The 19,417-nt window shown below is 43.8% G+C and overlaps 1 protein-coding gene across 1 annotated transcript in view; it reads right to left on the bottom strand.

Moving 5' to 3' along the window:
- RHOJ (ras homolog family member J) overlaps positions 1-19,417 on the bottom strand; it is an 83,886-nt gene that overhangs the window by 6,236 nt on the left and 58,233 nt on the right. Inside the window, exons 2-4 of the mRNA XM_014853690.3 lie at positions 16,111-16,169; positions 6,044-6,208; positions 3,775-3,870 (exon numbers count right to left, since the gene is read on the bottom strand). Coding sequence (XP_014709176.1) covers positions 3,775-3,870; positions 6,044-6,208; positions 16,111-16,169 — 320 coding nt within the window. The remainder of the gene's footprint in view (positions 1-3,774; positions 3,871-6,043; positions 6,209-16,110; positions 16,170-19,417) is intronic.

The raw sequence follows: 19,417 nt of genomic DNA, 5'->3' as shown, positions 1-19,417 counted from the left end.
AAAAGGCTGTTTAAAAGTTGTAGTTGATGTGGAAATGCTGGCTAGTGTTGCCAAAACTTCTGATTTTTTTTAGAAGCCAGAAGTGTGTGTATTTCCTTAAAGTTTCCAAATTATTCAGTGTTGGCCACCAAATCACATTAAAAATACCTGTGCAGACTGATCAAAACATTTGCAGGTGAAGTATGGTCCATCACTTGCTGATGTGCTTGCCCTTTGCTTTAAAGGATGCCTTTGCATGTACAGGTCTCCCTATTTGGAATTTTTTCTCCTCAGTCCCCTAACTTTGTCCACCTGGCAAACTTGTCCTTATCCTTCAAATCTGGCTCACATGTCAACTGCTCCTAGTAATTGTCTCTGAATTCTCCTCCCCGAATGTGTCCATCCTTCCCTCCTCTCTGTTCCCTCAGACCCTTGCGCACACATCTGTTGTTGTATTTGTTCAGTTGGCATGCTTTGTCTGTCTCTTCTCTGCTGGGCTGTGGGCCTCTCCAGGGCAGGGCTGTCTCTCCCTCATCTCTGTAACTCAGACAACAGTGGTGGAGTGACCAATTTTCTTTTTTTGTTTTTTCCTTTTTTCACTGAGGAATATTTGCCCTGAGCTAACATCTGTTCCAATCTTCCTCTTTTTGTATGTGAGCCACCACCACAGCATGGCCACTGACAGACGAGTGGTGTAGGTCCACGCCCGGGAACTGAACCTGGGCTGCTGAAACAGAGTGCACCAAACTTAACCACTAGGCCACGCAGGCTGGCCCGTGACCCATTTTCAATGACCATGGGGGGAAGAGGCAATGGCCAGAGCACAAAACAAGGAGGGTAACAGTGACTTTGCAGTCAGGAGGAGGGTGTTACAGACTCCGCTTGGTTAACATGACTAAACAGGGATTACAGGATTTTTGCACCAATTCTGCCACTGGAAACCCCACTGGTGCACATTAAAACCTCAGCCGGAAACAGGAGCTAGGCCAAAGTGTGAGAACAACAACGAAAAAGGCACAGGAGGAAGAAGATGGCAGGAGAGGGCAAAAAGAGGCCAAAGACGGAAAAAGGAAGAACTGTAAAGTGATTTATGAAGAAACACCTTAGGAAGTCAGAAATTAGATTGTATCAAGTGGAACTGGGAAGGAGAATGCAGAAAGAATCATAATCTTAGAGCTAAAGTGTGCCATAGCACTTGGCACATATTGGGTGTTCAATCAATTATTGTCAAATAAATCCAGTAGCCATGCAGACATCACAAAGGAGTAAAGCATGGGAAAAGTAGGCTGAAGATGAAAACATGCAACAGTGAAAAGAGGGCCGATAAGACAAGGAAAGAGATAAGAATGAATATTTATTATAAATTGATACAAAATATTTACGTAAATGTGGTTGACTTTGGAGTGTAAAGAACTGTAAATATGTATGATATGAAAATGTCCTTTAGAAATAAAATGGCCTTTAAGATCAAAGAGAGATGATAGATGAAAAATGCTTTGGAAATGGAAGGCATTGAACAAAAGGAATTGGGTATGAAAAACCTGAACTTGTAAAGTGTCTAAGTTATGGGGAGAATATGCACATTAAAACATGAGGCTCCAGCAGATAAAAAAAGAAGCCCCAAACCTAAGCGCTTCTTTTCTGATTGTAGGAGCTGGGGGAAGAGTGTGGTAGTTGCGGTCCAGTTCCATGTCCTACCCTGCCACTTTCTAGCAGCATCCCATTAGCCTCGCCGAGCCTCAGTTTCCTCTGGGAAAGTGGAGATAATAATATACAGACCTCAGGGGGTTGCTGTGCGGATTAATTAAGACGAGGCACGTAAAGCTCTTGGCGCCCAGCCTAGCACGCTGCAAACGCTCCATAAACGCTGGCTGTTATTATAAACTACTTGACAGGAAAGTCAGGGAGCAGAGAAACTTAAAGCATCTCTATAATTACATGAATTGTGATGAAACAAGTTAAACTCTTGCTTGATTTTCTTCTAAATTGGATTTTGTAAGCTAAACATGATTCTCTGTCTCTGAGAGCAGTTGCTAGGAGAAACTGGCAAAAGGCAATAAAGTGGTGAACTCAGCCATTGTTCCTAAAATAAGTCTGAAACAAGAGGGGAGGTTTTGGAACAACTTCTTTTCAGAGAGAAAAAACAACCTTCCAAGTGAGAAGTCAGGCTAGGACGCCGACAGGATGGTGGTGGGAGACAGGCGGGACGCAAGGCATGCAGAAACCGAGCTCTGGCAAAGCAGGTGCCGAGCCCATGGGGGCCTCCTCGATGTGAAAATGCGTAGCTAGGAATCACATACCATTATTTATGGAGCTATATATTTATGCTCCTTAGTGAGAGAATTTAAGCCGAATGTTTAGTGAAAAGATAGAAGAACCTAAAGACATGTACGCATTTTACTGGAGGAAAAATATACAGTCAGAGGAGACAGTTTGCACACCGGTCAGGCGCATGGGGGTGATGTCCACAGAGCTGGACTGGAACGTTTGACTGTGTTATCATCAGCTGCATGAATCCAACATGTTCATCTCCCTAAGACTTGGTTTCCTCATCTGTAAGATGATACAAACACTCTCTGGTTCAACGGGTTAGTTATCACGAGGTTGCAATGAGATGGAGCCTGTAATGGGCTTCGGCTCCCACTGGTGGTTCTCTCTTCACTACTCACAGAAGTACAAGCGTTCTGTCTCTCCAGCATTTGTGAGATGTTCTCATGTGTTGAATCCATAGAAACAAAATTTTACTTAACTCATTTCTATTCAAGTGTATCATTTAGGTTTGGCGCCTATAAGAAAGTTTTAATAAGAGAAATGCATAGGTTTTTATTCATGAAGAATCTGTAGTTATTGTTACTTTGACTGGTTTAAAAGGGTGACTCTTGACTCACACTGGCGCATTCGTTTTGCAGGGTTGGTGACTCTAGAAAGTAAAAGAAATTTCTGAAACCTCTGGCCTGGGGTGATGGATTTGCAACTAAATCAATGAAGAGGTGGATTCAGGTTGTAGAAATACGATTTATAAGCCTCCTTTTGCATAAAGTACCTACATCCCCTCGTGTCTATTTTAGTGTCTGCTGTTGCACACATGGCGGTGGTAAGGGGAAGGCAAGACTTGGTGTCTGGCAAATACTTTCTAGAGCATTTCCCCAACAAAATCACTACTCATGTGAAGCTCTCAAGAATGAAGACAGCTCTGTGCAAAGAGTTTCAGCCGTGAGCAAGTTGCTATTATCTGCCGAGTAGCCACTTGGATTCTCCAACTACTTACCTTTTGGTATATGTTATTCTTCTAGACGCTGTTTGTAACATAAGCAGCCTCTCTAAGTGGCTATTCATTATATGGTGAGAAATATAGAACAAATATAACTCTGCCAGATGCTAATCTAAGTTTCTCCCAAGAAAATTACAAAATGCCTTTTATGGGGTCATTTAAATGAGTTACGCTGATAATAAGCAGTGAGATTTACAAATGTATATCTAACAACTCCCTGTATTCATCCGAAATATGGCAAGTGGATTATTCTAGAGGTTGCGAAGTGTAATGATAAGTGCTTCGGCTGTTTAAATTCACCAAGTTTCTTTCTTAATGAAAACCAGACAATGCTGGCTGACAAGAATGCTCACCAAACGGTCCCTTCCAGCCTGACTAGGACAGAGAGGAGAATATAAAGCAGAGAGAAGATTCTGAACACATTGTACTTTACAGCAAAAGCCTATGCAGTGCCCCCATTCCAAAGCACACATCACCCTCTTCTCTCAGCACACATTCGGAATTAAATTCAAACCCGACTGTACCGCTTTAGCGAGCTTCACACCGTGCTCGTAGGTGAGAGGTTTCTCTTTCATGTACAGCAAACGGGCCAAGGTTTTGGGGTCATCGCGGAGATCAATCTGGCAAAAAACACACGTGTGACAAACTCATTTATTTTTTCAGGCCTTACCAGATATTTTAAACTGTAACATTATAGAGATTTTTTTCCCCCCTGTGAAATTAACATCTACGAAGTTGCCGAATTTTCTTTAAGGAAGCATGTACGGTGACCATATTATATCTAAAAAAGTGTAAACATCAGGCTTTCCCTGCACTTTCTCCTTCAAAGAAACTACCCTGGGAGCTGAGGACTTACTCCAGGGATGCTGTGGCTGTCTCAGATGTTTGTGAAATTTCCTATTTATTTCTAGACCCTACTTATAGAAGACATACAAGATAATCAATCTTGTTACCTTACTGCCAGGACTCATTTGATCCTGAATTATATCATTCATTATTTAATAGTTTATTTCCTGGCTCTAAATGCATCTTTTTTGGGCAGGGTTGTGGGGGAGATACTTTTCCAAAGCAAATCTTCACCCTTGAAAGGATGAAGACTTGCCACCTGCTAGGACTTCTGACTGTGCTGCAGGCTCTGAAAGGAAATCCTAAAGAGGAATTTCCAAGGTAAAAATGTTCTTTTCAAAGGTAGAACTACTACGGAAATGGTATACACGTTTGGATTAGGTTTGATAATTAAATATTTCAGTTGCTTTAAAAATCTCACTGTGTACGTGAACCCGTGAATGGGTGTAAATGTGGGCACATAAAGACTTGTGTTTTAAAGAAAAGCCAATATATTCATCTATTAGGGTCCCATTTATAAGCACACTGCTCAAGTTTACTAACTGGTGTTTTGTTTTATTTTTAGGTTTCATTGTTCAACCTAGTGCCCCTCTGTTATAAAACAGGCTCAGATCACACAAAGATGTTTGCACGTCCTTTCACATATTTTGGCAGCAGAGATCCGGACCCCATCAATATGGTGAAACATTATCATCTGGAATTAAGGCAAAAGACTTCATTGAAACAAACAAATACTTATCTTTCACAGAAGAAGCATTAACTGTACTCTGATTTATGGATGTGTTAATTATCTGTCCATATCTTCTCTAGGCAATATTTTTTTTCTTTTATGTTTTTAAAAAAATTTCTCCTTGGGGGCTGGCCCCGTGGCCGAGTGGTTAAGTTCGCGCGCTCTGCTGCAGGTGGCCCAGTGTTTCATTGGTTCGAATCCTGGGCGCGGACATGGCACTGCTCATCAAATCACGCTGAGGCAGCGTCCCACATGCCACAACTAGAAGGACCCACAACAAAGAATATACAGCTATGTACCGGGGGGCGGGGGGGTTGGAGAGAAAGGAAAAAAAAAATGAAATCTTAAAAAAAAAAATTTCTCCTTGTCAAGTGAAATGTAAAATGAGAAACAGCAGCGTGTGAAACAGATAACAATAAGGCCCTTCAGTATTATTGCATTTCTACGTCTTTGGGATAGTAATTTGGGTTTCAACATAGTAAAGAACAAAATCTATTTAAGACCATATAAAGTTGCAACAATCTTTAATACATTTCTACAATTGCTTGCTGTTGGAAATTCAAACTATGGAACTTTATGAGCTTTCAAAACACTTGAAAAGCTTTTACAATCTCAGGTTCTTTTATCTGGTAGATCTGTTTTAACTTCTTTTCTAAGATCTGAAAGACCCAGAGGCTTAAAGGGAACAGGGAGCAGTGGATTTCTGTCTTCTTTCTCCAGGAGTGTGACTAAGGACTTCTTGTCATAATACGCCCATTCTGATTACTGGGGTCATTTTGACATTCACACCTATTTTGTGACTTTCAAACAATTGTAGATTTTAGATATAAAAAATATTAGGTGATAAGTGTAATTGACATCCTCACCTCATTCCTCTGCCTCAGCACTGGAGAAGGGTGTATATTTCAAAACTTACTTTGTTATTTAAAAATAAAAAGCTGAGAAAGTAATTTTTTTTTGTTTTCTTGTTATTTATATGAGAAAGTAATTTTTAAAGGTCACATCAAAACCTCCCGCTTCATGTTAAATAGCTCTATTATCTTTTCAACTATGGGCTAAATAATCATGCAGGTCTTAAGAACGGCTGTTCATAGGATTGATATATCTGAGACACTCTTCTAAAGTGTTTGGTAGAACCGGACGTTTCTGAGAAACCTAAAGGGTCTTTCCTTTTCGCCGCCCCAGCCGCCCCACCCTTGCCACCATCCGCCTTTAACCTGGGTCCCTATGAGGACGTAAGGCACGTGAGGCATGCAGTCCTTCAGCTCCGGAACCCACTCCTCCTGGACGTTGTGGTAAGAGGCAGGATTTACGACAGAGAAGCAGATCAAAAACACGTCGGTGTTGGGGTAGGAGAGCGGCCTTAGCTGGTTGTAGTCCTCCTGTGGAAAGAGCAGTTGGTTCAGCCTGCGGCAGGTGGGTCCAGGGTGTTTCTAGGGAGCGACACAGACAAGAATCCGCCGCAGCGCGCTGTGACCTCGTTCCTCCCCCCTCCCTGGAATCTGGTGGTTCCCTATGTTACTAGAAATAAAGGAGCCATCCGTCAGGAAAACACTTTTTTTTTTTTTTGTATAGAGATTAAAAATTACTCCCTTTTAAAATAAACTTAAAAATTTTTTTAACAGCTTTAGTGAGAGAATTTACATACATAAAGGTCACCCATTTAATGTATGTAATTGAAGAAGGATTATTACACATTGGAATCATGTAATACAGAATATGGATCTAAACTAGTGGGCCATTGGCTGAGGCACCGAGATTCTCTCCCTATACAATTTTAAAAATTGCATTCAAATTTAATTTAGAATAAATTAACCAAAATGCAAAGCTAAGAGTTGTTGCCAAGTCAGTCAGTACAATATTTGACGAAATGTACTGTGTGAGGGTTTAGAGCTAAGAATTTGGGATTTGTTTCTAAGTCAACCTAAAGGCCACAGTGTGGCTTAATAAATAAAATGCCAGATTAATTATTTTCTCCCCAAAGCCTTTTTAGACTGGAAATGCTCTGGTTGAAGAGTTCCTGGTTACATAAGATGTTTACGAAGATGCTGTTTTAATGGGAGGTGACAAAAACAAAGTAAGACATTGGATCTACTTTGGAAAAAATGTAAGCAAGTTCTTTTTATTGTGTGTAAAATGTTTTAAGAGGTTCCCAGATAAAATCTGCTGTTTCATGAGATGATATATATTTTCGTAGAATTTAGTAACACATAAGCCAAAAGTAATTTTATGTGTATGTGTGTATACTTATTCTATATATGCATGTACTATGTGGACATACATGTCCTCATACACTACAATATGGCATACATGTTCATACACACCACACATAGTTCATATATGTATACACACTACACACGTATCATACATGCATAGGTGCGACCAAACCTCTATGTTCACACTTATCACATATATGTGTACATAGACATGGGCAACGTATCAATTCATTTATTAGGATCTCGACTACTCTTTCCAACAGTTAAAACAGTCATAAAACTCACATAAGCTCATTGCAAAAGTTCAAACATTACAGAAGTACGTAGAGTAGATGTGAGATTTTGTTTTCATCCCCCACATGATCTCTAATAGTTTCTCTTCTCTTCCCAGAGGGAGCCACTCTTTAACAGTACCCTTCCAAATATTTTATATTTATTTACATATATAATATACATTCATTTAGTTTAAAAAAGATAAGTTGATTATATAGTTCATACTGTTGTGCCACTTGTTTTTTAAATGTAATATGTCATGGATATTTTAAAATTATCAACTTCACTATATTTCTGTTGTCTCTGTTAATGTCTTTTGAAGAAGGGGGTGCCCACATACAAGTACACATGTGACCGGGAGGAAGGCCCTCAGAATGTCGAGTGCAGTCATCTCTGTCTGCGCTGACCCGTCCTCAGCTCCCCCAGGAGCCCGGCGCTCAGGGGCTCAGCACACACGGCTGCTGCTCCTGGTGCTGCTAATGTCTTTAAAACCCTAGCAAAAGTTGTTAGCTACTTAAACAAAATGCAATGCAAGATGGCAAGGATGCTGAAAAATCTGAAAATTCTAAAAAATAAACAAAAAGAATTAAAAAAAAATCAGTTATTGTGGTTCATTGACCACATTTCTATTAAAGCAAATAATTGGGAGTTGGGTGCATTGCTGAATAAACACTGGTCATACTGGGCAATTGGGCCAGGCCTACTGGTTGAATCTCAGCTGAGTTGTGCCCATGTCTGTGTGTGTGTGTCAGTGGCAGGGGTGGGGGCAGGCGGTGGGGAAGGGGACAGCTCATCTCTTGTCACTACCTCTCCTCCTCTTTACACAACTAGCCCTGAACACCAAACCTTCTCTCGGGTGGTCTCTCTGCCTCCTTCCTTTCTCTCTGAGAGTAGCTGTGAGGCCCACGATCTAAGAACACTCCTTCCCAGGCCACAGTCTGCAACTGTTCATGACATCACCTGCCCTCTGCCACTTCATCCTCCCATCTGGATTGTCGTAAATGGAGCAGGGACCATGTTGTTTTTTTCATGCCCCATTTATACTCTGTCCACAGCAAATATTCCATAAATGCCGTTGACTGATTGAATCACACCGGGTCTGCAGTGACCTGCAGATGAACAAATGGCTTTCCTGTGGGTCGTTGACTGCAGCAGTTTTCATTAGAATCACCTGGGGGAGCTCTAAGACCATCCTGATGCCCTGCTAGCCAACTACCTGCCTCTACTACCCTCTTCTACTCTGGACCAATGAAATCAGAATCTCTGGGGAGTGGGCCTGGGCGTCTGGGCATTCTGATTTCATTGGTCTGGGGTTGGCATGGAGTTGAGAACAACTGATTTGCATCATCATTTTCTTCACCATCAACTGAGGATGTATTAAGGGCTTGTCACGGCCCCCAGGCATTGTTGCAGGCACTCACATGCATTATCTAGCTGAATCCTCATAATAGCACTGCAAAGGTGTACCATCGACATCCGCATTTCACAGAGGAGGAAGTTAAGGTTTAGAGAAGTTCAGTCATGGACCAATGTTGCAGAGCTATTAAATACCAGGATGGGGTACTTAGCTTGATCCAGCTCTAGCAATTAAGTGTAACCACGCTATTTGCTTCAGCTCAGAACTTTAAGTGACAGATTAAGCATTTTCTTGAAAACTCAGTTATCCAGGAATCTTAATACAGACTCATACTCTACCACAGGGATCTAAGAAAGGAAAAGTTAGACCTTGGGATATAGTGTCTATTTCATGGCTTGCAGCTGCTAGAAATTACCACCAGATGGCAGCAGACACTGTATATTTAAAACAAAGCCAAAACCCAAAACACAACATGTCACAATTAGATGAGGTGGGAGCAGATAACCAGAAGTCTGAAAGGATCATGTTTATGTGATTCTTTGCCCAGAAGCTATCAAAAGAATTCTGCTTACATTAGGGAAAGGTTCGGAAGACCATTGGTGGCTGGATTGACTATAGGTAAGAGGTGAGAGGTTGGTTTTTGATCATTTATCGTCCTGGCAGGTAGCCAAGGCCCTCCTCTCGGTGGCTTCTGCTGGAGTCCTTCACTGGGTTTTATCCTGCTCTTTAATCTGGATCCCTCTTCTGTGGAAACCTTAGAACTACTGTGTAATTCCGTTCAAAAAGGTTTATTAATTGCCTACTGACTGTCTAGCACTGTTAAACGTGCTACATGAACTACACAGGGTGAATAAGAATTGGCAGTCCAGCTGAGGGAAAGAAAATGAAAACATGGGAAACAATTTGATTTATGTGGAAGTGAGACAGGTGAAGTTTCTCTTGTTCTTTGTGATCTCTGAACATAGAATAATCTAGAATAGGTACTTGACTGAATTGGAAAAATACAATTTCAAGGCTGGATGAGGTCTTAGCGATCAGTTAGTGCAGTGGCTCCCAGAGTGCAGTCCGAGACCAGCAGCACTGGCATCCCTGGGCATTTGTTAGGAAGGTACATTCTCGGCCTGCCCAGCCCTCCCGGAGCTGAGGCTCTGGGGGAGGGGCTGCACCATCTGGGGCTTAACAAGCCCTCCAGGTGACTCTGTTGCAGCTCAAGTCTCAGGACCACGGGTTACGGTGCTTCCCTTTCCCCTCAGCCAGTTTTATAGTTTAAGAAACCGAAGTCTAGACAGATCGATTTAATCCAGATTACAGAGCAAACATGCCTTTAAAGAAGGCTCACACCTGAGCTGGCCCGGTTCCTTCAGCCCCTGTTTGCCAGTGGCTGCAGTTATGAAACACGGCAGTGGGTCCAGGGTTGGTAAAAGGCGGTGTCCTCTCGGGACTGAGGGCTGGGCAGCGGGACGTTGGCGAGTTGAGTTGGTCCCAGCTGATAACTTAAGTGACTTTTTGCAGGGGAACATGTTCTGAGCCCAGATTGGATGATCACATGCTGAGATGATGTAAAGGGGCCTTGAGGAGTGGATGGTGGTCTGGCTGCTGTTGGAGGCCCCTTCTGGTGTGGAAATTGAGAACGGAAGAGAGGTGCTCATGTGTCTCTTGAAGAGACAATGTTTTAATCTAAAAGAGCTACTGGAATGGGGCTTTGGAGGGCTAAAGTGGGCGAAGAGGCTGGGGTGGGGGTCGGGGTGGGAGTAAAAGGGAGGGTGAGGTTTGGGCCAGGTAGACTTTTGAGTGCCTTCCACCCAACTTCACTCCGAAGGCAGGAGGTCATTTGGTGTGAAGGGAAATCTGGTATTCTGGGATGACTATGGGTGACTATTAAAAAAAGAAAAGTTCGGGGACAGCCTTAGCATCAGATGGGCCAAACACCTGGGTTCTAAATGTGTCCGGAGCTGCCGCACCCTGATGGAAGGTGGTGAGTCAGTGAGACCATTAGCCCAGCCCTCCTCAGGCTTTACGTACGTTTGAATCACCTGCAGATCTTGTTAAGGTGGAGATTCTCGTTCAGCACAGGTGTGGGATGAAGTGCGAGAATTTGCATTTCTAACAAATTTCCAAGTGATGCTGATGCGCTGGTCCAGGGACCACACTTTGAGTGGCAAGGAGAGTTGCATTAAACTCCCCCTCCACCCCACCCCACCCCACCCCATACCCACATTAAGTTGGAAATAGAATTCTGCTTCCAAGTCCTCTTAGGAGTGATACTTCTCCCAGATTTTCCGCACACATCTCATTTTCATATTTTCCCATAAATACATTCATATCTGGCAGGCTTGGTTTGGAAAAGGTGGGCAACACACATAGGGCGGGAGTGCAGCATAGTGTTTAAGAGCTTGAGCTGGGGAGACCATCCTCCTGGTTCAACTCCCTGCCCTGCCTGGGACTACCGTGTGACCTGGGGTAAGTTCTCTTTGCCTCAGTTTCCTTATCTGTAAAATGAAGTTGATCATAGTGCTGCCTTCATAGGGTTGCTATGAGAATAAAATGTGTTAATGTTTGTAACCCACTTAGGACAGTGTCTTTAGTGGTTAAGGGTCTGTCCTCCATCCCATGTCAACAGCAGCTGCAGGTCCTGCTGCACTGACTCGACCTTATTGGATCCCAGGGCTGAATCTGAAATGAACGTTTTCTAAACTGAGTAGGAATGAGAGCCCGAGGATTTGCATACTCGGATGGCACCTCTGAATCCATTTTTTGTAATTTGGGGAGAAGCGAGATCGTGTCCTAAACTTATAATAACTTGTCATGTGGGAAGACCTCTTCCTAACCCCCCAATTTGCACACTTCTAAAACCATGTTAAGATACATGTGAGCAAGAAAGCTTGAGTTGTTCATTGAGGAAAAACATTTGTTCTGAGGTTTTAGGCTAACTTTCCATAGAGGGCTGATGTCAGAATCTGTGCTCCAGAGGGCCCCATTGGGTCAGCCAATGGCAAAGGGAAGGCTGGCGTCCTTCCGTGTGGACCCTGGGTTGCCATTAGCAAACCCCAGCTGTCCTTGCCTTCCTGCCTGGTTGCATGACTCTTCAGCCCTTGCCATAAGAGGGTCTTCAGAAATCAGGGCTGGGTAAGGATGTGTAGCATGCAGCTCTGGCTGAGGAAGGGGTGTTTCTGATGGGTTTCCTGCTCCCCACTCCCATGGTCACTGGTGACAGCTGAGCTGCTGTGGGCTGTGGTTTCTCGGTGACAGACACTATTCTGTGCTTTCCCACATGCAGACAGCCCCATAGAGTGTGTGTGTAGAGAACTTGGGGGTTGACCTGGCTGAGAAACCAGGCTCCTGACCCAGGAGATTCTCTTTCTTCCCTGGCAGTGCCGCTAACTGCCACTTTTGCAAATGTTGCCTTTGAGATATGTTCATCTTGGAGTTCTGCCTGAGAGGCCACGATCTGAGCGGGGCTTTGCCCACATTGTTCGTATAAGTGACAGTCCACTGAGAGAAGGAGGCAAGACGTCTTAGTGCCGTGGCTGGCCCCACTCTAGGTGGCCAGTGGCAGGACGGTGGGACGCCTGGCTCTGAGCCATGACCTGGGAGAGACCCCTCTCACAGTTTGGCGTTCCTCAGCCAGCAAACGCCCAGGCTTTGCTGCAGCAGCCCCGCCCCAACATGCTGCTCTCGCCTGGTCTCTCATGACGCGCTCTAAACAAACTGGCCTGCATGTACGTCATGGAAAAGTCAGCTCTGGGACTCTGTGTAGCGGAGCCAAGGATCTGAGCTCTAGAAATCCCTTTCCGAGAGACTTTCAGTAAAGCACTACGAGGGGTGTGTGCCGTGCAGCATGAGTTGGCACGAGCTAAATAGATTTGGCTTCCAGGCCTGGCCTTATTGCCTCCCCAGTGTGAGCTGAGGGGTGACATGCGGAGATACCCTGCGAAAAACTCCTCACTTCATTGCCTAAACTGATGTTTGGAATTCTACCTAACCAATGAACCAGAGTTCTGAAGACTCTTTGTCTTCAAAGGCCCCCACTCGAGGTCCAAATATTAATTTGTTTCAGGGGTTTGGGGAGGGAGCTGATGTTTAATAGCAGCTGCCATGTGCTGGCAGCGTATGCATGTGGCTTCATTACAGACTGTCTTTAGCAAATGCTTGGCTGGCTTGTGAAAAGCCGGGAGTGGGTCTCAGGCGGGGCTGGTGGGGCTGCCTCGGTGCTAGAGGCCACTGAGTGTGGCAAAGTGGAGGGAACAAGGTCAAGTGATTTTGTCCGGGGCTGACTTTGAGGGTAGAAATAATGAGTTCCTATCCCCTGAACTTTCAGAACACATGTGCTTCTTGAGGTTGTTTTCATTGACTCTGACCCACAGTTAGCTCAAGATAAAGACGAGGGGCACTGCTCGTTGGTTTATTCGTGTGAGAAAATCTAATTCTTCACAGCAAAATGGAACTCTATCTCCGGGTTCAGAGACTTATTTCCTTTTTGTGGTTCAGGGATTAATCAGTTGGTTTTGAGATCACCTCTCTTTCTTGTTAATAACTCTGGCCAAATGAGCATTTTTGAACTAGTTATAGATGTTCCTTAGCCATGTGACCTCAGCAACATTTGCTAGACTAGAACTGAAGAGGCTGGATTGTCCTACCTGCGGCTGGGAATGGAATTTTGGGACAATGCTTCTAAATTAAATTTTTACAAAGCCTGGTTGGCAGCATTGTAGAACCATGGGAATCACCTCGGACAATGGCTATTCTCCACTGCATCCTCCTACACTAGGAACAATGCTTCAGTCCCCAAGGACTTTTAGAGTAGTGATTCTCACATTTTAACATGCATACGAATCATCTGGAGATCTTAAAATGAATTTTCAGATTCAGTAGGCTGGGGATGGGGCCTGAGATTCTGCATTTCCAACAAGGTCCTTGGGGATGCCAATGCTGCTGGTCAGTGGACCGAACTTTGAGTGGCAAGGTTCTAGATGAGTGGTTCTCAAAGTACGGCATACAGACCAGCAGCAGCATTACCAGGAAACCTGTTAGAAATGCATATTCTTGGGTGCTGTCCCAGGCATGTAGAATCAGAAACTTCAGAGGTGGTGGGGCCCAGTGGCTGAGTTTTAACAAGCCCTAGAGGTGATTCTGACACCTGCTCAAGTTTGAGAATGACTGTTCTACAAAACGAGTTACATGTCATCCTTTAGTGTAACTTATTTCAATATTTAACAATACTTTACTGCTGAAAGGTCTCCCTTGGTCTACCCTCATATAGTTTTGCTTAATTACTCCAGTTCTTGTAGGCATTCTTGAAGTCATCTCTTTAAGGTCCTAATCATAGAATTTTAGTCCTAGAAGGAAGCTTAAGATGTGTTCTGATTTCGTTTCCCCATGCTTTATGCTCCCTTATGAACCTTGTCCACCTCGGAGCTTTCAAAGCAGTTGGTAGAAATTACTAAAGTGAAAGGCTGAAGGAATATCAATAACCCATTTGTTGTTATACTTTCTTAGTGCGCATCACCTTCTTCCATGTCGGAGGTTTGGGTCATTCTGCTTTCTTCAATTTAGAGTTTAAAGGTAGTTTTACATTGTCTTAGAACTTCAACTCCTATACTAGTATAATTTAGAATTTTTTCTGAAAAGGACAGAGCAGTGGGAAAGAATAATTAAGCTCTACAGGAGCTTTTAAGCAGTTTTATTGGATTTGAAATTAAATAGAGGCCTGAAGAGGTTGTTCTGGGGGCAATTAAGGCACAGAAGCACAATTGTCGTGGATTGCTGTAGAAGAGGGGAAGCCTGGATGTGCATGAGGGGCACAGAGGGCTTGTAGAGAAGGCAAGGGAAACAGAGAGAGGTTTCAGAGTCAGACAGTAGTCCTTGCTGTGTTGCACTTTTCAAACTGAATTATATTCATAGACTCTGACTATGGAGGAGAAGGGTGTAAACTCCTCTCTCTTTCAGGCTGTGAGTCCTGATGAGTGGGGGCATCAAATGACCATGTGATGGAATGAGACTAGGCAACTCCAGCCCAAAGAGCAGTGTACCTCTATTGCTGGGATGCTTTCTGGTGGAGGGGAGTGAAGCATGAGCATTAACTTGGAGGAGCCAATCCGATTTTCCCATTTGGGCATCTAGGGGCATCCTTTCATAGTCATGTGTCTTGGTATTGACGTCAGAGATTTCCTCTGCTCCCCAGTTCCTGAGAGTAGCTGGCCAAAAGAGCCATCTACCAGTAAGAGGAAACTGAGTGCTCTTAGGAGCCTTGAGTCTGGTGCTAGACTTGCCAAGTTCTCCACTGTTTGGTCTGTCCAATACCAGCCTGCAGATATTTATTCAGTGGTTCTTGCAAATGCACAAAGAAATCCCAAAGGGAATTCCATTTATTGTTGTTATTTTTTCTAGCATAGAGCTTTCAGGTTGAGCAAAAAGACATATCTTCAGATAATAGTGAGAAAAGGCCTAGACAAACGCATAACTACAAATAACAATTACCAGGAAATTCGCAGTGGGACAGAGCATGGTCAAACGTTCAGTCCAAAGGACTTAAGATGTACGAATTTGGACAGACTGAACAACCTGCTGATTTTGACCTAAATAAATGACCCAGGACATATGGTAACAAAAGCTCTCTCAAAGAAATTGGGCCACAGCCATCAACTGCTTAACCACTTCCCCGCCAACCCATGAACTTGTAACATTGGAAACTTGTCCTAGTGGAATGTGGTGTGCAGAGAAAGAAAGGCAGGGCGGCTTTTCCCCCCAAGTGGAACGTGTGCTGACTGATGAAACATTGAGGGTTCTGGTCCATTGCCTCACGTTATTGGTTGGCCAGGTTCTCCAACCTGAAGAAACATTTCTGACAGAGTGAGAATATTTCAAGAATCTTAGAGAATTTCAAGTCAATCTCTAGTTATTAAGGGGTTGACCCTCAATTTTGGAAAACATCCAGGATCCTGGCTTTTCTTCCTTCTAACACTTAATCCATCTTTTTCCTACCCCCTATTCCCTGTCCTCTGTCTCTTTCTGGACGTTTCCACAGCTTGTTAGGCAATTCAAATAAGAGGTGGGCAAAGAATACAGTGTGAAAAAAACTAATGGGTGAAACTAAAATTTATGAAATTGACTCAGTAATCCAGGATCTGGAATTGGGATGGGTGGGAAGAAATTGAAACTGTTGGCCAAATATGTTATCTTGGTTATTGATAATCATCAACCAGTGAATGAGTCATTATTTGCCTATCAATACCTTGAATCATGTAATGACTTAGTCTTTTGTAATTAGAAATATTTTAAAAATATTAAGAATATTTTGATTGTCATTTAGAAAGACAATAAATTTGCCCTAAATGATTTGAAGAGAGAATGTCTGTACTGTTAGTCCCCATATGCCCAGCCGAATGGATCCTTCTCCTCCCCCCCAAACCCCTAATGAATCAAGATAATAAAAATGTACCTGTCCTGCGGTGTCATACAGTCCGAGCAAGTGTTGCTTGCCTCCCACTGTCACAGTAACTAGGGGAGAAGAGAAGAGGAGAGTCCATAAATGGAAGCTTCAATCAGGAGCCTTTGCATTTCTCCATGCCAACCTCTCCCTGGGCAGCAGGGATAAGCATATGCCTCACCCGGGTATATTCTAAACCAAGTTGACAGTGTGATTTCCAAATGAGAGACAACCTTGGGCTGAGAGCAGATGGGCTGAGTCAAGTCCAAATTTCTCAACTGAGATGGATATTATTGTCACCACTAGGGCCCTCTGTAGGCTGCTCATTGATCCTCATTCTGCCCTATATCAAGCTACTGAAGGAAAAGGATTCTGGACCCTTTCTTGCTTAGGTTATTTTCTTCTTTTCTTTGATTTGAGCCACCTTTCAGGATATAGAATTGTGTATGCAACTTCTCTGTTAGAAATCTCTGCTTTTTTTCTGTCTTCAAAATGTTAATAAAACCCTGAAAACAAAGTATATTAACCCACCTTATATTTTATAGTCTATAAGGCAAAGCTAATAATGAAATAATAATGAAATGAGAAGGGCTTAACATTTATTTTAAAAAGTTGTTTTTAGTAAATATTTTTGTGCTCAACTGCCTCATTCCGGTTTCGAACCTTAGTTGCAGAAGGAGATGTTCCGTGGGTTTGGTTTCACATCCCGAAAGGGTGTATTTACATTGAAGAGTAGAGAGTTCGAGTGACCCAGCAGGCTTACCACTTTCCCACGCAATTGTGTCCAAAAGTGAGGAGTAACAGAAGAATACCAACCACTCTGTACATGTCTGGAAATGAAATAAAATCTCAACTTGAAACTAAACTGAGATCGAACAGATCGAATGCAAGAGGAATACAATTCTCTTGGTGAATGGAAAGAGCAAATTTAAATTTTCAAAAAAATTTAATCTCTTTTTGGGGAAAAGGAAGTAAAGAAGGAGAATGTGATTTTTCCTAGTGGATTAAAAAATGTGCAAATGCAATGTAAAGATAATTTTTGATTCCTCCTGCTATTTGTTGTGCAGGAAATGAAAGATAAATTGAATAGCGACCTTTTATAACCGTATCTCTGACATATGCCGGCTGAATTCTCCAGTCTGCTGCTCAGAGCTGCTGATTCAGGCCTGACTTTACTTTTATTTGTCCTCAGGTTCACGGGCTACATGTATGCAAAGTACTTCCTAGTGGCTTGTTCTTTGAAAAGCCCTCGTTTAAAGCACTCCCTCCCGAGACACTGGGAACAATTTCTCTAATCTGCTCAGATCAACGTATGTTCAGCTTGATAACGTGACTGCAGCCGCTCAGATGAGCTTTTCTATGTGTGTTTTTAAGCTGGGTGAACCCAGCTCTCTCCAACCCTGGTGACGATGCTGACAGAAGAGGGGCGTTGAAACATTTTTAGTCCCTTTCATAAGTCAGGCTAGTAATGGAAATGAAGGTGAGGCCGCGTGGCCCAGAGCTTTGTCTGTTATCTTCTCCCCTTCCTGAACACTTCAGCCCAGTCAGATGTTCCCAAAATCTGCCTAAATGGTTTCTTTAATGACCAATTCACTCCCTAGTCACAGATCAGGAATGAAGGGAAGAAATCCAGCTATTACAACATGGAATTTCCTGCCTAGCGAGTCCAGCACATGCAGGTCAGGGGCAGCTGTTCCTGAGACCCCCTTGGACCGTCCCACGACCCGCAGGCCCAGGGCCATCTGTGAGGCGAACGTTAGAGCATTAGAAGCCAGGCCATCCTTGCGGCCCCACTGGGCACTGCAAATATTCTGAAGCAATGGCTTTGACCTTTGTTGCTGGAGCCCTGAAGCTCTTGCTTGGGTTTTCTCAGAGAACAACCATTCCCTCCAGCCTGCTTTTCCTCAGGCCTCGCCCTTTTCTCTCTTGGCAGCTTTGATTCCAGGGAATTTTACCAGGCCTGAGGTCACCGCCAGCTCAGGAAGGTTGGGCTGTGGGCTGAGAGCCTGGGCACAGCCTCTCTTCTCTCTCTCCTTCCCTTCCTCGAGGGTTTATTGGGTTCCCGGACTGTGCTCAGTGCTAGGAGTAGAAAGGCCAGATGCAATTCTTCCTTCATGGAGCGTGGAGAAGAGGGGTTTACTGGCAAAGCCTGGGCATGAAGCAATGTAGTAAATGCTTTGCTGGGGCAGCGTGGTGGGGTGTGGGAGCCCAAAGTAGGAGCATTACTGTGCGTGCATGCTTATGTGCACATGCATGTGTGCACTGGGGGGGGGGGGGTGGTGCGTGGGAACACACATCAGGGACACTACTGCGAGTGCACACATTTACTGCTGAAGCATGGTCAGAGAAGGCTTTCTGGAGGAGATGTCTGAGCTGAGTCCTAAAGGTGGCCAAGAGTTACCCAGGGTACACTGGGGGCAAGACAAAGGATGGTTCAAAGTTACCCAGGGTGCACTGGGGGAGATGGTACAGAAGAGGTGGGTAGGCAGGGCTGGCTGCCATAACTCACTAATTTAGATTTTATTCTGAAGGCTTTGTTGAGCTATGAAAGTCCTGAATTCTACTTTTTCCCAAAGAAAGTGAAAGAGGAGGAATTAAAATAATTTCCTTGGGTTAAGGCAAAATGTTGGGCAGAGGGGGAATGACGTTTTTTGGCTGGAAGCCATGTTGGCGTTCAGCTTTGCTGTGTGGTGGCCGTCTACTCTGTGTGTGTGTGGGCCCAGCCCTGCTGGAGGACTCCTAAAGGAAGGGGCAGAGCTGCGTCTCTGTCTCTGGGTATCACTTTTATTCCCTCTTATCTGCTCTTTTATTCTCCCATTTTATCGGAAGGAAGATAAGCCGATCACACAGTTGATGCCAGAGCACATCAAAGGACAACCAGAGACAGATCCCGGCACTAACCACACATTGTAGGAGGTACAAATGGCTTTGTGTGTCCTTATCTTGAACTAGCAGTGGATGCTTATGGTTTGCCAACCTGTGTCCTGTGAGGCCGCTCAATTTGGAAATGAATCAGTCACAACAGCACAGAAGGAAGGTATGCCCTAAAATGCTGATAGTAAATGTAGTGAGGTTGAAAGAGCAGGATCTTTTAAGTCAAATGGTTTTGCATTCGAATCTTATCTTTGTTGGAGTGACCTCTGGAAAGTCACCTAACATCTCTGAGCCCCTCTTTTCTTGTTTATAAAAATGGGGATAAGATCACCTACTAAAGAGAGTCCTCAGGAGGAAGAAATTAAATGAGAAAATGCTGGCACCAAGTCTGGCCCAAAGTAGGTGCTGAACAACTGTTGGTTTCCCTCCTTCAATAAGTGCCTAA

This window comes from Equus asinus, chromosome 7, assembly GCF_041296235.1.
Source record: "Equus asinus isolate D_3611 breed Donkey chromosome 7, EquAss-T2T_v2, whole genome shotgun sequence".
Classification (NCBI taxonomy): Eukaryota; Metazoa; Chordata; class Mammalia; order Perissodactyla; family Equidae; genus Equus; species Equus asinus.
The sequence above is the reverse complement of the archived record's forward strand: the minus strand, read 5'-3'. Positions and strand labels throughout refer to the sequence as shown.